General features: G+C 39.5%; 1 protein-coding gene across 2 annotated transcripts in view; it reads right to left on the bottom strand.

Annotated features, from left to right (window-relative positions):
• The window catches only part of CACHD1 (cache domain containing 1), a 111032-nt gene that overhangs the window by 29527 nt on the left and 64455 nt on the right, over positions 1 to 17050 (bottom strand). For both annotated transcript variants that reach the window (XM_042808571.1, XM_033008810.2), the window contains exons 4-7: positions 16575 to 16681; positions 6552 to 6678; positions 4119 to 4263; positions 2202 to 2418 (exon numbers count right to left, since the gene is read on the bottom strand). In XM_042808571.1, the coding sequence (XP_042664505.1) occupies positions 2202 to 2418; positions 4119 to 4263; positions 6552 to 6678; positions 16575 to 16681 (596 nt within the window). The remainder of the gene's footprint in view (positions 1 to 2201; positions 2419 to 4118; positions 4264 to 6551; positions 6679 to 16574; positions 16682 to 17050) is intronic.

The following is a 17050-nucleotide window of genomic DNA, read 5'->3' as shown; positions in this document are numbered from 1 at the left end:
GAAAATATCAAAGCCAGGCATTAATGCACCTTTGGCTGTAGTTTAAGAAAAATTGTTCATGTGTTTCCTAGGTTATAGCATAGTTACTGTATCATGCAGCCAGGCATGACGCTGCAGTCTAAAAGCTTTGCTAGCAGGAGGAAATTAAGACAGTCCTACGTCTGCGTTAGGGACCAGTACTAAACAGGGCATCTTAGAATTCAACAGCCGCTCGTCCTATGTTATCTGATACACAACACTTCTGATAGCTGGGAAAGGCCCTTATGTTCCATGTACCGTTACTGCACTGATCTATCTATAGCATATGTATGCATATAATATTTGTATCTACACTGTAATTATATATACACACACAGACATGCACACCCTACCTATTTACCTAGAGTTTTCAGGGAATGTTGGTACTCAGTGGCAGAGCATTTTCTTATGCTTTGGCATGAGGGTCTGCCGAGCAGGACCGCAACAGAAACCGGCATAAGGCAGGAAATTCAGACGTGTTCAACAGCACAGTTCTCCCATCTCATACCAGTAATTCCTGTCTAACTTTCCCAGTGCAAATTTGGGAGCAAGGCTGTATCTCAATAGCTTCCCTGACACACCCACACATTGTTCTCCGAGAACAGGATGTTAGAAAATTAACAGTGAAATGAATGATTTTTTTTTTGAGGTTTATTTTTCTTTTCTAAAAAGATGAAAAGATTATTTACAAGAAAATCAGGCATGTTTTATAAACATCCTTTTCTCAAACCTACTGTGTCTCAACCTATGAATTCTGAAATTTGCTATTTACACATTAGGTCTTCAACGTCTTTCACATTTAGAGAAAACCTAAATCCAAAGCATTTGTCTTTTAACTTTCTGCACTTGCGCCCCAAAATAGTTGTTCGGTATGAAACCTAGTAAAAGTATGTGTTTTCACATGAATGAAACCTTCTAATCCTAATATACAAACAGTGCCAAATACAAAAGGTATGCAGCAGGATGCTGAAAGACTCTACAGCTGATATTCTTGAAATAACTACTGATGATTAACACATCCCCGCCAGCTTCAGCAGTGCTGGATTTTTAACATTTTTTTATTTTCTAGAAAGTTGCAGCCCTTTCATCATTTTGCCAGAGGATGGTAAAAACCTGCCCTTGACAACCCCATCCTTCAGCTAAGCAGTGTACAGTCAGATAAATGTTTTAATGTATCTATAGCCTAAAGTTCAGAAGCTGGTCGAACCTTTAATAGCAAGCACACCGTTTTCTAAACCAAAGGAAAGTCACATGAAGTAGGAGCATATTTCCTCAGTCTTCCCAAAGCACTTTAATTCCTGGACTTTTCTTTTTCACTTTCTTCTGTTCTGTACAGCCTCTGAGCTGGTGCTCTTCAGGACACTGAAGCATTTGCACTCATTTGGAGCGGGCACAGGACCAAGCTATGGGACCTGTGTTACCTAAACTTACTCAACTGATAGAGACCGGTCTGCTTTCTCCACCCTGCCATGGCACTGGCAATGTTACTCAACTCCAACGAGCGCTCAGAGCGCAGCTTCAAGAATCTGCCTTCCACAGCTTCCTGGCAAGCCAACGTGCCACTCAATTTCACATCCATCTTTTCCACATCTTTCACCACATCCTCATTACTAAAACCACCAAAACCCCTAATCTTAGGAATAGGAAGGAGAAAGCCTATAATGCATACACCAAAATTCAGGAAGGCATGCTTAGATGAAGGAAAATTCAGCCAGGCCAACCTCACATTCCATAAAATATCACCCATAACTAGCATTCTCAAAAAACCCTTTACCCTGAGAAGCAAGGGCCACTTCCATAGGATTCTAGTTTGGTACATTACCCATATATATATGTTTTAGCAATAATTAGATGAACCTGCAGCAACAGCAAGTTTCTCTGAAAGGAACCTGGCCCCCACAGACATTTGGGAAACAACTCAGCTTTCAGGTAATTCAATCCTGCAATTTCATATTATAGATCTAAAGAAAGGAAAGACAGCAAGTGAAATAATTAAAAAGGAATGGCCAGATTCAACAGTCACTCATGCAGATTACTAATCAAGTCAACGCTACTTAAAACGTGCTTTTTTTTTAAAATATTCAAGACACTACACTCCTTCGGCCTCTGTCAAAGTGAGAATCTCAAACAGCAAACATTTGCAAGCCTCAGAAATAATCAGGATTGCCCAACAAGGGACTTACTTCCTTGGAGTTTTGTGCCATTGTTTGTATTTCGTATCAACTGGAAAGCCTTTTGAAATCCCACTGCGTGCTGCGTAGGGCTGTCAGATGACTTTATACTGCTAACGAAGGTGGACATCTTCCTTTTTGTCTCACTAGTGGCAGGAGACAGAAACGTCTTATAGCACTGATCCAGCGAGCAGGTTCTTACTGTGTCTGCCACGGTTAACACCGAGATCTTGAAAGAGAAGAAACTATATTGGATTACCTTACCATTTATAATTCTTTACGCACCGATATAGAAAACACAATGATAAGCCAACTGAAGAGATTCCATGGATTTAAAATTCAATTGTTAGAAAAATAAATGCTCGAGGCATAAATCCATCAAATTTGAAAAGGATTAGACTTATGGTGATTTCAAGAAAAAGAGACTTCAGTCTTTGTTTCTGAGAAGAAGTCAGCTTCTCTGTGCTCGTACATAATAGTTAATACACTGTTCTGGGCAGAAGCCTAAGTGAACTAGAGATAACTGGGAAAAAAAAAAAAAAAAACAAACAAAAAAAACCAAACCCAAAACACAGACTGAATTTTCAGGAAAGCCTTGAGTGCCTATAGAAAAGTGGAGTACATACAGAAAATGGAAAAAAACCACCAACCTCTAAGAACCTTTTATAAGCAAAGCATTATGCTGTTTTAAAGCTTCTGTCAAAGCAAGCCAAATCTACCATCAATTTTTATCCTGTAAATAAGTTAAGGCATGTAGTGGTAACACTTGCATTAATATACACATAACATACCAGTCTTGATTAAATGAGTGGCATACTTTATTACAAATTATGACTGATGCAAGACAGTCACAGAATTAAGCAGTAATTATATACCTGTATAACAGGTTTCATAACCACTGAGCTACTACTGATCAAGTAATATGTGTCTTAAATGTATTTTTTTCATTATGGGTCTATATTAAGAGAAACACTTTTGACACTTAAATTTAAGTACTATTAATTCTGCTAAACAATAAGCATTATTTCACACTATTAAAACTCACTAAAGGCACAGCAGTTAGAAGTGTTTTTCCCATACTATTAATGAGAAGACTTAAGGCAAAGATTATTATCAGTTGTTCTTCAACTTGATTTGACTGAAACTCCCTTCCTACTAAAAAAAAAAAAAAAAAAAAACAAACCAAAACAAACAAACCCAAGCTGAAAGAATGATGAAGGTCCCACTAGCAGAGAATTACTAAAAGTCAAGACCAAACCGGGGACTGCTTTTGGTCCTACAGAAGCAGCTTATGGGCCCCTGTTTGCAATCTGTACTTAAAAGATTACAGGTTAAGTGACTTTATCAAGTAGAGTATCTGTGGCAGAGCAAGAAATAAAATCCAGACTTCTTGGCCCTTTGTTTTATCCTTTCCCTACTGGTATCACAGTTGTCTGGGAATCTTCCAAACACTAATTATGTTGCAGCTCATCCTAGTATAGCAGCAAAATAAATAATTTCCATTTTCACATGCAAAAAAGACAGCTTCAGAGATAAAATGAGCTGCTCAAAGCAATTTAGTACTTCAGAAGTTGTCAGGCTCAAAGCATGGTTCTCCTAATTGCACACTGTATCACACTGCTGACCATCACCTAAAGACTCTGCCAAGATGAAGGAGCCTTTAAAGATTACTCAGAAACAAGATTTTGCCTTACATCAGTGGTTTTCACTTTTTTTTTTTTTTAAAGCCTGTAGATGCCCAAATGTTTCTCCTGCAGTAATACAGGCTTCCAAAAGTACGTTCAAGTCTTCAGCACCCACTAGAGGTAGGCCGCAGATCCCCGTGAGTCCATGGACCACAAGTTAAAAACACCAATTTGGATGAAAACTGAAAACACTGAACATGGTTGAAACCAACGAAAATATGCTCTTTGCTCAGAGAAAGCTTACCTTATCGTGCTCATCTATAGAGCTCAAAATAACCTGAGCAGCATCTTTGGCAATCTGAAGCTGCGTCTCTGTGACAGAAGCCCCATGGTCCACAATGACAACGATATGCTTGGACTGAGGCCGAACAGTAGAAACATAGACAGGCCTGAAGAACAAAACCCAAACCACTGCCATGAGTCATCTTGTAATTTCCACTAAAATATTTACAAGTGAAAATAGTCAAGAATGAAAAAAAAAAAAAAACAAAAAAAAACCAAAAAACAAAAAAACCAAAGGGAAAAAAAAAAAAAAAAAAACAACAAACCCAAACACCCCATGAAGAAACAATGAATTATAACAGGAACTTTTACCTTTATGACAACTTCTACTAGGAAAGACCAGCTGAGAATCTGAACATACAGAAAAGGCCCTTGCTTTCACCCTTTTTTTTTTGTTGGTTTTTTTTTTTTTTTTTGTTTGTTTTTTTGTTTTTAACCCAAATTAGGTGTTGGAGCCTCTCCCTTTGTCACAGCAACCACTTTCAGCCAGGAATAAACAGTTTTGCTGACACACCAGCAGCGTTTGGTACTACTGTTTGCAGGAGCTCACATCCAGTTTTGGATTAAGCGTTGACAAGCAAGAAATGCCTCGTGATAAATGCTGGGTGTCAGGAACCGTACTCACATGTAAAAGTAAGTGCAATAGTGGGTATTTGCTGGTTACGTGACAAGTAAAAACCTGTGTAGCTGTGCAGAGTTGCATGAGCATAGGGTGTTTGGTTTCTTGTAATAAGGAAAGGCTTCTGGCCAAGAAAGGGTTTTCTCTTGGTGCCCTGGAATGGATTTCACACGGGTCGTGCTTCACAAGCCCTTGGGTCTGCGCAGTTTTAAACCCCATGGCCAATGTGAGTGAACTCTGAAGGCTCTTGGTGCTGCCATGTGTCTGTGCTAACAACAAAGAACGTATTTTCAGTGAAGCAGTGCTCAGAACCAGTTCAATATTGTGAGAGACGTGTGAAAGATTTCACAAGCTCTCAGGCCAAGATTTCAACCTGGAACAAATTAGGAAGATCTTCAGCAAGGAGGAAGGATAAAAAAAAAAAAACAAAAACCAAACAAGACAGGACTCTCTTCTGTCTTTAGTCCAGACCCAAAACTAGTTAGCATCAAGTGTGAGCTTTGGGATTTAAATTTTATTATATCAAAAGCAGCCAAAGAAATCTTATTAAGGGTAAAGGAAATGCAGAAGACTTTAGTCAAGGCACTGCAATAAAAACAACTGGCACAAATCAGTTCTTAATTGTAAAACAGCCTGCAGCTCTACACTGGTATTAATACCTAGAACTTAAATGGGGCCTTTGATCTTCAAAGCACTTAAATATTAACTAATTAATCCATCCAAACGACCCTCTGAAGTAAATATCAGCAAAAAGATACCCTTAGTTAGCCATGGAGAAACTGTGACCCAGACTAAGTGATTCGGATGAAATCACCAACATCTTTAGTGTCAAAATTCTGTTCAAGGCTGGGGTACCCCTCCCTCTCACATCTTCAGACTGCACCTTTCCAATACCACAGAAAACTTAATCAAGCCCAGACGCTTCATACTTTGATGACACACAGAAGATAACATCCATAAACATTTGATTGCTCAATACTGACAGGCAACCAAAACTCTTCTGAGCCTCCGTGCACTCAGCTACAGGGAAATGTAACCGGATGTGCTGATACTTCCTCCGCATAGATTGATTAACTGGTACAATTAGCTAATGTGTGACCAGAGATATTAAAGCCACTCCGCTTTCTTAGAAGATTCCACCCTTGAGCCTATCACAGTACTGACAGCAAAAGCTTGGGAAAAAGTGCTGCACTGCAACTGCTGTGCGTCATGCCTACAGAACAGAAATTTTCCCCTGTGCAGGAAAACCCTGTCACCATTTGATCCTTTTTCCCCCACATTTTTTTTTAGTAGGAAAAGAAAGTTTCCGCTATTGCTGCTTCCCTACTATCCATGATGTGCCACTTGAACCTGGGGTAGAGACTGGAAAAATGGTCCTACCTATGCCCCTTCCAGTCTCTCATCCTTTTGCCCCCTCCCCAAAGCAATGCACCTGCCAAATCAGTAGAATGTGTGTTTTCTACTTTATTAACAGGGGTCAAGTATGAATCAAACATAAGTAAAATTTTGCCTAGGGACTGATCTACAATTTACAAGTTACTGCTATTTACAGCGTATTTGATTTGGGAGAGGCGAGGAACCTGTATGTAATTTTATTTTACTTAAAGTTTCTTAAAAGTGAAAACTGGTGCTTTAAAAACCAAACCCAAGCGAGCCCATTAAAAGTTACTCATGAATACTGTCATCTTGGCAAAGCATAATGCTGAAATGAAATCGGTGCTTGAGGAATCCAATTTTAGTGTTTTGCCCAGTAAATTGTAAGGAGACAAATCATACCTGCTGCGGTGTTCATAGCTGCCTTTGCACCGGAACTTGTGGGCTGGGAAAACAGTGAAAATGCCTTCTTCTGAGCTGAAATACTGCCATTTAATTCCTGGGTTAGACTTCAGATTATCAGCAAGAACTGAAAGTTGGAGAGGAAAAATGAAAAATGAAGTACCATTACAAAGGGAGGTCAAACTTGGAGGTATGTTTATTCAAGGCCTCTCTTGTATGTGCTTGGAGAAGAGTAACCAGGGATCCAACGTGAAATACAAGTAGCTCTAGCTGAGAATTGATAGAGCTTCATGTCTGATTTTCAAACAGTTAAAGTATTTTGGAAACTTAACGCTGGATTTGACAGTTTTTATTTAATACGTGATGACAATTTCTGAATCTCTGGAGTATAACTGGGTCCCGAGAAGCCAAGGCAGGAGCGAGGAAGGAAGAGATTAAGGCGATTATATATAATACGTACACATACATACATACATTTACATGTAATGATAAACACATTGTCCACATAGTTTTCATAAAGAAAAAAACCCCGATGTTAAAAAAATAATGTGTTCTTTATACTGAAATAACTCCAAAACATTAAATAGGTTTGCTGCTTACAGCTCTGTAACCTAACCTGTTAGCGTTATCTATTCTGACATCTGTTTAAAAATGTCCCCATGAACATTTAGCAAAAATAGGTTTACACGCAAATGTGGATCAAGGAAAAACTCACCGTACAGAAATAGTTGAAAAGGTTAAAAAAAAAAAAAGAGAATCTTTCCTCTTTGTTCATTGCGCTTTCCTGTTTGGGTAAGGGTAGATAGGTACAGATCCCACTTTTAGGACTCAAGAATTTATCCCTGTGCCATAATTAACAAGGCTGTAGGCCCCTCAAGTATAGCTTGTTAGGAGAAATAGCCACTTTTCAGGAAAACACAGCATCTTCCCTCAAAGGTTTATGCAGTGGCCACACTCTCCAAGTGCCAGCTGATGGGTGGTGCCTCCATGCTGGTTCCGCCCATCCTCGCCATGAGCATCTCCACCACATTCTCATTTTCAAGATCATAAAATTCAGAAAGAATAGTAACAACATTTACTTTGCAGCTACATCACAACTTTCCTCCAAGTCTCTCAGAAACTCCTCGGTGACAGGTGATTATTAGTTACTCATTGTATGGACAAAAAGTGAAGAACAAAGAAGGTAAATGACATGTTCCCAAGTCATGCAGTCAAACAGGAACTGAGCTCAGAATATAACTGGAGGGCACAGATCTCAATCCCTCCTGTATTTTATAGGCCACATTCATTCTCTTTAAAATGTCCTTGCTTTCTTATTCAAATAATCTCTAAGGAAGCACTGCTTAACACTAACGATAAAAGCAATTCAAAAGCTACAGCTCAGAAATATTAACAAAACTGACTAAATTAGTAAAAACACAAAACACCACCAAAACCAACAACCAAATAAAGCAGCTACCCCAGGGCCCAGACAGTCTGCACTAATAACTAATAAAGATATTTAATACACCAAGCTAAACCAACAGAGTGTACAGCTGTTGCAGAAATCCTGAGCACTCAGAGCCCAGGTGGGGACAACGGTGCCCAAATCACCCGAGGCAGAGGCAGCACTGGGATTTCTGCCTCCTAGGGCGATGGAAATGTCCTCGCTGCCACCCACAGCCTCTGCAAGCCTGCAGAGGTGAAGGGATGGGCGCCCATCCCGTGCAATCACCAGTTCTGCCACGCCGGTGCATCGGGCAGCTGCAGGCTTGCCGAGTCCCTTAAAGCAAGAGGAAAAACGCTCCCAGGAGAGAGGGAACGGAAAGTCATTCGCATGGGAGGCACTAACGGCAGTAACATGACTATATTCCACTCTGGGCAAATAATCATCTCTGCTTGCAGCAAACTGAAAATAAAACTTGAATGTTTGAATGCTTTAGTTTTTACCTAGCAGTTAAAGTGGATCATATTATCTTAAAATGCATTAAAATAAATACATAAAAATAATAATTAAAAATATAAAAAAAAAATTCCTTGCCATTTCTCCTTTTGTGCTCTTTGATTACAAAACTAGACAAAACTGGTAGAGGAGAGCTCTGATTTACAGCCCTTTTGCTAAGCATTTACTTTCAGCATTTCCCTTAGGATTGACACTGAAAATAGGTCAGAGAGTTTCATCTCCTGGATCTCATTCATTATCAAATACGCCAATGTTTGGGTTGGAAATCACTGCAGGGCACATTTCAAACCTCAGCCAGACATTCTACAACCAAATATCCGCACAGAGTAGAGTTGAAGTTCAACATCCTCAACAGTTTAGCACTTACTCAAGTTTCCCAGACTGGCTGTGGCCACGATGTTCTCTCCACATTCAGGCTCAGCATAATTACCCTGTAGAAACCACTATCTTGGGGTATTTTCCCCCGCCTTTTTGCCACAGTTTTTTATATTTCCACAGTGCTATAAGTCCCAGTGGAAGTCCTGGTTGCACCCTGTTGGACTCTCTACAAATATGCAGCTTTGAATGATTGTGGCTTGAAGAATTTGGTGCCTCAATGGACTGAGGAAGAAACAAGAACAAGACATGAAATGGTTGATGAGGCTTTTCCCAGTGCGTTAATGACAGAGCTGGGAACCAGAACTACAGCCTGCTCATACCTCTCACCTTCTATTCCTCCTCCAAAAAATACCAATTCAACTGTAACAGAGATGCTAAAGCTTGTTTCACTCTCTCCCCCGTGCACAGGTAGAATCAGCCTAGTGATGCTCTTAGGAGCAGGAATCTTTTGTTTCATGAATGCTCACACTCTCAAAGAAAGCATCCACGATATTGCAATGAAATGTCACACAAATTTCCAAATATTGTTTGCTTCACTCAAGTTCCCCCTACATTCCTCTTAAGTCGTTTTTTTTTTTTTTTGCTTTTACACCTGATATGATACCAGTTCAGCAGTGCCATTTCTGGTTTGTACAAAGAGCAGATTTCTTTGGTCACAGACAATGGTTTCTGTGCAGCAGGGACACAAAGCAATCTGAAATTTTAATATAGCCAAATTTAGGAACCATGGAAAACTTTAGGCAAAAATAATTTTTAATTAGAAGCAAAATAAACCTAGCCCACACATAATTTCTAGCTTTTATAGCTAGGATTACTAGAAATTCTACTCCTCGTCCCCCTCCAAAGCACCTGTCCCCCTTTTTCTCTCTGAAATGTTGTCTGGGAAAACCCAGATTAATTTTTGAACTCATCGAGGGTTTGGCAGCCTGACCCTTCTGAGAATGAGCAGCACCGCTGCTAACAGCCCACATGCTGTCCCACACGGCCACGGCCACAGCTGTGGGAATCCAGGTGATAACCCTTTATTAAGCTGCAAAGAGAAATCTGGGAAAAAAAAGTATCAAAATCTTGGAAGAAAAAAATAAAAAAGTAAACTGTAATTATTTAAAAAAATTTTTTTTAAAACAACACTTTCAGTAGCGTACAACAAATCAACGTTATCCATTCTATTGCAATACAAAAAAAAAAAAAAAAAACAAGCTTAGAAAAAGCTAATACAATTACACTTTGACAAAAATAAGGTCACCAAAGTCTAGGCACACCACCAGCATGCCGCAGAGCACTTGGGACGTGCAGGTTTTTCTTGGTTTCCCTGATGCCCAAGCACCAGAGAACCTCACAGCTCCATCACACAGTGGGTGTAATGCAGCAAGTTAGCAAACCACTCTTAAATTTTGGGGGGTATTTATTTAGGGGCAGGCATGGAGTACCTACAGAAGAGTCTGTCACAAGCACTGAGTGCTTCTGTCGGGCACCGCGTTTTTCAGAGACCACTCCAACTGAGCTGCTGGTTCACAGGACCCCGCTGCCTGGCAGGCAGGGAGGGGCGTGACACTACAGAACAATTAAATCCTCCTTTTTATGTCTAGCCACCGGGATTTCATAGATCTGGGTGTGAAGTACGGCAACTGTTTTGTTTTGTACAAAGAGGCTGAATTTCTGGTATTTCAGTTTTTGTTATGGGTTACAGAACTTGAAAAGTGTATATTCAGATCAGACAGGTGAACACTCAGTTAAAGCCTGGATGAAATAACTTGTCCAGTTTAATTTCAGCAACGGTATTAGAATAAAGGAGTTTATAATTAAAAGGGTTGTGGGTTTTTTAAAATCATTACTAAAGATAAACGTCTCATTTGCACACGGCCATGATTTGTATTTATTTCCCCATGAGAGTATCTGGATTTAAAAGTGTTCATTTTCCCCATAAAACAATGGGGTTTGAACCGCAAACAAACTCCTTACAGCCTCAGTGCCTCTCTGCTGTTCCTCCTTTTCACAAAGTTCTGCTCATGTTTTCCTTCAGCTAGTATGTTAGTTCAATAATGCCTTCCCCAGAGACTGCCAATGTTATCATAACTCTTTGCCTTTTTTTTTTTTCCTCCTTTTTTCTTTTTCCTATGACCACATTAGACAATCTCCCAGCAGATAAGCCATGGCTGAAAAATACATACTTTTTAAGTGCACTCTTATTTTTCATCCAATAAAGTTGTAAGAATGCCTTGCAGATATTTCCTCATTTCTTGGTCCCTGCCAGGACACCCATCAGATGCTCTTTTTAGCCTAACCTTACCCCAAACTTTCCACTCCCTCAGTTGCTTGCCTGTACTTATTCTCACCTCCTCCTTCCAACAAAGCCAGCCTCTGGACAGCTTACACAATCAAAAGACCCCAACAAAAAAACATACTGTAAGACGAGTTGCCTGCCTAGCCTGTAGCTAAAGCTTACATCTGCCAAAATCACACCCTTGGCAGCACCAGCAGAAAAGCATGCAGAGCATCTCACAGGTACTCACTTTCTAGGGTCTGTATGTTTGACCCGTGGTTCCCATTTTAACCCAAAAAGTAATTTTACTTTTTTTCATTTTCTGGTCTGATTCAAGTGATTTTTGCAAGTGTAAGAAGGTACCCAGCTCCCTCTTCTATTACGAATTACAAAGTATTTTTTATTACTGAGTGCATGTAATTATTTTAATTTTCTAAAGTGAGTATCACCACTAAATAGACACCCAACCTTGATATCACACTACTTAAGAGGAAGCCAAGAGTCCCAGTCTTACAAACACAGAAACCTTAGTGGAATCCCTTATTTCCAGACACAGACTGGGGATATAAACAGCCAACTGGGAGCTGCCCATGAGCTGGCATTGGCAAGTCACTCCAAAACCTCTGTCCCCTCCACTTACGATGCAGTACTATTTGACCCCAAATTTTGCGCTGCAGACAGAAAATGTTGGGAAGTATTAACGTGAGAATATTTGAAATAATCATTCTCTCTAATTATGACTATCTCACAAGGCAAAAAGGACTTTTAGAAAGAAAGCCCTATGTGATAGAGTTTATAAAACTTCAAAGGGAATGTGATATGATAACACTTAGCACTTCTAGATACCACTTTACATCTTCAAAGCATAGTCAAATCATTAACTAATTAATCTTCAAAGAACAGCACAAACAGTCAGTGAAAAAAAAAAAAACGGAACTACTGAACATAATTGCTCATTATAAAAGAGCTTCTTACAGTCCTCTTATTTAGCATCACATTTATTGAGCTGCAGAGCTCATGGTTCTCACCCTGCAAAAACTGAAAAGTGTTTAGTTAAAAGACATTCTCTAACTCTCCAGACCTACAAATCTGATCCAGGATTTTCTGAGTCAAACTGTATTCTGGCTCATGCATTTTCACCAGAAATAAAAGGCTCTGCAGCTCAAACTCAATTAAAATTCTGCTGATGGCATGAGCCAGGACGGAGCCCAGCTCACTCCTTGGGAGCTCTGTAGGCTCTGAAGGGGAAAGAAGTAAAGAAACTCTTTCATTTTAAGGAATGAGCCCAGCTTCCTCAATTAAAAGTATTTGGAAGGGAGGGTATTAACTCTTCTGCTCAAATACCTCCCAACTGTTTTAACTCACCTGAACTATCAGTTTAAAGTATAGAAACATAAGGAACATGACCAAGGCACTCCATGAACTGGAGTTAAATGATCAACACCTTGAATAAGGCACAGACGAAATTTATTGAGCACCTCAGTACCATCTCTGCATATTGCAGGGGCAGAGCACTCTGCTAAAGCTGCCTGATGTGAGACAGAGATTTCAGTGCTTTGAAGGATGAGAAGGAGAAAGATTTACTGGTTGTTTATTCAAAAAGAATAAAAAATGAAAGAATCTGATAACATAATGCACTGGCTCTGGGTAAGATTTTGTCATCTAATAAATAAAGCACTATTCATACCAGTGAGGACAGATCTCTTCTCTAACCAAAGCCTGTGATTCTATCTGAAGAGTAGACTCTCTCCTTATCTATTTTGTAGTAATGGCTAAAAGCAATCCAAATGGAAAACTCAAACCAAGATAAAGCAAAACCTTTTCAAGACATTAAAAAAATTGTCACCTAGTATTAAGAAAAAGGGTGGCGAAATAAATATTTTTTAAGAGTTGATAAGTACATCTATTTCTTTCTTCTTCCTCCCTCCCCCAAGATCAATGTTTATTTTCTCTTTATGTTAAAAAATCCAATAGAACACTGCAAAAAAAAAAAAAGAGAAGTTCTTTATTCTTGAAAGTTTCATGAGCTACACTTGCCCTCCTTAACACAATGTTCAGACTAGAAGCTGAGGTGGTTGTCTGCACCGAGGGCTCTCCCAGGCTCTGCTCCTGTGGCTTGCCCAGAGTCTGTGGTGCAAATTCCATTCCCGTCCAACACCTACAACTTCGCCACTCTGATCCCACTTTCTTACGCTGTGCACAGAGCGGGCCAAGATTAACATCTGAAGAATTGAGATTGAGGCTGAAGAGAGCAAAGTTTAAATTTATGTTTTGCTGAGAGCTTTTTATAGGGTGGATTATTTAAACTGCAAAACTCATGTGGGAAAAGAGAGATACTCATGGGAATTTTTTTTTTTTTAACATTACAAACAAAACGATCAACCCATTTGGGAAAACAAGCTGGTTGAGGGACAGGCTGGTTCTGGAAACTGGACCAACTAGAGTACAGGATCTCCTCCTTCTGGGCTGGAGGAGCAGAGAGCTTTCAACCCCTTTCTCTAGGAGGACGATGTGCTTGAGCTCCTCCCCAACACGCTGCATCCAGGGGCAAAGACAGTATGGTATGATGTCTGGGAGGCTCGGCTTCCCATCCTGCCTCTACGTCCAAACAAGCAAATCAAGCCAGGAGAGCAAAAACTACGATCAAAATACCCAGATGTACCAACAACTCTCAGGCTTTTTAGAGCAAAAAATTAATTCAGGTTGAGGTCTGAATCCAAAGTGCAACAGATATGCCTCACTAGCTCTATGTAAGGACACTCACAAGAAAAGTAAGAGAAATATGAGACTCAGAGAAACATACTTCTTGTTTGATCTTTATCACCTTTCAAAGGCAGTTTTAGTTTAGCATAATGTATACACACATGTAGCTTTATTGAGAAACAGCTCCTGTGCTGACAAAGTGCTCTGGCCTCAGTGTATCCTTTAAGGCAAGTGGTTTTACAGAACTAGGTCACTGCAGAAATAAAAAAATAAAATGAAGGGTTTCGAGAGACAGATGACACTATGTACTTTTAAAAACCATTTTTAACCTGAGAGCCATCTTCACAGCTGTAAAGATGCTGGTGCACTGACAGCACTCTGTCCTTCTAACCAAAACTGCTTCCCTGTCTGTTTATAGCCCCAGTCTGTCTCAAGCCAACTATTGTCTTAGACCACGAATTCCTTTGGGCAGAGACTGCTTTTTTGACACAACAGGTCACGGCCCATGTCTATATAAGCAAGCACTACAGATACCACCAACACAATACCCTGTACCCGCAGAACAAACAGCCAGCCTCCTGCCCCTAAGCCTTCCCACAGCCAGTTTATTCCAAACCCCAAATACTTCTGCAGTGACACAGGGACGGGGCTTTGGGCGATGTCCAGCTCCACGCCAGCATTATTCTGCTCGACACTCCCGGCAGCAACCCTTCCTTGAAGCCAGACCAGTCTCCATCAATCCACTCTCTTTCCATTCTATTCCATTTGTCTCTTACAGGCATTTTCTCACTAATAAAAAAACTCCCCCCAAAGGCTGTGCTTCTGAGAGCTGCTAAGAGGAAAGCCGGAGGAGAGCCTGCTGTCAATAAATCCTGAAGCATTTCCCTGTTCCTTCTATCACTCCAATTCCCTCTTCTCTTCTGCTGCCCTTTTCTGCCAATGCCATTTTCTGAAGATACTCCTTTCATCAGAAAGCTTTCAAGCCGGAGGCAAGGGAAGAGTCGGCACTCAAGTCTTACCATTGAGCCAGGACAGCAAGAAGCTTGAACATGCACTCGCTTTGTGTCTGCAAGATTTCAAACCAGAAACTTTAAAAATGTTTAAGGGAAACTATAGCTTATTTGTTTTCCACCACTCAGAGGAAGGAATATTTCTTTAATGTTTTTTTTTTAATCCATCTCCTGCAGTAGAAAAAGAATGGTTTTTTTACTTAAATAAACAACATGAAGTGATTTATTCAATGCTTTGCTTTTATAACAGTGCCTGAATACCTGCGTGCAAAAATTATTTCCATTAATGAACAACTGCACGTGATTTTAAACATTATTTTAATAGGAGTAAGTTGTTTGCTTGTTTGGTTGGTTTCTTTCCTTAATACAGAGCTAGCTTATGAGTAAAGCAAAGCCCAGCGAATCATAGTAAGTGAACAAAGACTGCCTACCCTTAGGATGGAAAACACTACACAAATTATGGTGATGAGATGTATGTCAGGAAATTAGCCTGTCTGGCCAGCACCTGCATTCAAGATGTGGTATACAGTGGATGGGATAGAAAGGAACCTACAGGGACTGTTCATTTTGGTTTTGCTTTTTACTTTTTCTTTTTAGATTTCCTTGGATATCCAGACAGCAAAGCTATGAGACACAGTAAGAGAGGCTAGAGAGAAATCTGAGGTTCTTTCATCCTATTTGTTGCAAGGTATGCAAATGCCCTGTGCCTGATGAGAATGGAATGGTGGGTCTGCCATTTCATCAAAGTTAAAAAAAGAAATTAGTATTTTATTCCAAAAGACACATACCCAAAAAAAAAAAAAAATTCTCAAGTCTTCATTACTTTAAAAAAAAAAAAAAAAAAAGAATCAACACGCAAAAAAGCCCAAAGCTTATGCTAAATGAAATCCACAACCAAAGTCTCTAGTGCCCTCTAATTTACAACACTAAGGCATCATAAAAAGTTGAAAAGTAAGACAGAACAGCTGGACAAAACTATGACTAAAAAAAAAAAAACCAAACCTTGAAATCCATGTATTAATTCAAGTTGACTAGGATGCAAAAAAGAAAAAAAAAAAAAAACCAAAGAAAAAAAAAAAAAAAAAAAAACAACAACCTTGCTGCCCTGGAGGACTGAAAGCTAAATTTTTCAGGGATAAGTCATATGTATTTGGTTCTAAGCATATTTCTAGCTCTTTAAGTGTGTCAAGCGAATGTACTGAATGTCAAGATGGAAATGCCCTAACAAGACAAAGAAAGGAAATATTTTAGGATGCCCTTATATTTTGTAATCTTTGAGTATCGCTGCAAACACAGCCTCACATTAGCTGAACTCAGCTAAGAACATCAGAGAAACTTCTTTGCATGGCTCCTTCAGCAGCTGACACTACTGATGTCAAAGCAGACAGGCCTGGGAAGGAAAGTGCCTTGGAAAAAAAAAAAAAAAAAAAAAAAAAGAAGAAATAAAAAGTGCATAAACCACAACAAAATTATCCATGGCAGGCTGGAATAAAATCTTCATGACATTTTTATAAAGTACTTAGACTAAGGGCATTACTTTAGGTATCACCTTTCAATCATGAAATCTCAAATTAAGAGCAGAGTGACAGTTTCAAAGAGAAATAAAAGCTTGTTGCTATGGCAATCAATGCTAATTCTCTATGCCAAGGAAATGTTAAAGTCTAATGGGAAAAAAAAAAAAAAACAACCTCCAACAGAAGGAAAAAACCCAAAACTATACTACTTACCAGAATTTAAGTCACGTCCAGGATTGAAGGCTCTGCTGTTGACAGTGGTAGACAGTCTGTCACAGCTAATAGTTCTAGAAACGTTGGTGTTAAAATTTCCATCAAATCTGAAATGACAACAACAGGATGAGTAAACTAACATTACCTATTAAACCTACAGAGCATTTACAATGGAAACACAAATTTCAGTGAAAAATAGTAATTTTGGAAAATCCAACATTATACATATTTTAAGGACTGGGCTAAAAATAGGAAATCCAAAATGAGGGGGGATAAGCTCATGACGGCTGGATTGCCTCTGCTCTCTACAACGCTATGTTGCATTTTCCTCCACAATATTCCTTGAAAAACAGCTTCAGATGAGAATGCGCTCTTTCAACTAGATTTAAACAGTAGAGGTTCCAGCTTGGTAAATGTGCGTAGCATCCAGGCATGCCATCAGGAAGTGTTTCCTCCTGTTGTTGAACCAAACTTTT

This window comes from Tyto alba, unplaced genomic scaffold, assembly GCF_018691265.1.
Source record: "Tyto alba isolate M040663 unplaced genomic scaffold, T.alba_DEE_v4.0 Super-Scaffold_1000006, whole genome shotgun sequence".
NCBI classification, from domain to species: Eukaryota; Metazoa; Chordata; class Aves; order Strigiformes; family Tytonidae; genus Tyto; species Tyto alba.
This window is presented reverse-complemented; position numbering and strand designations above follow the sequence as displayed.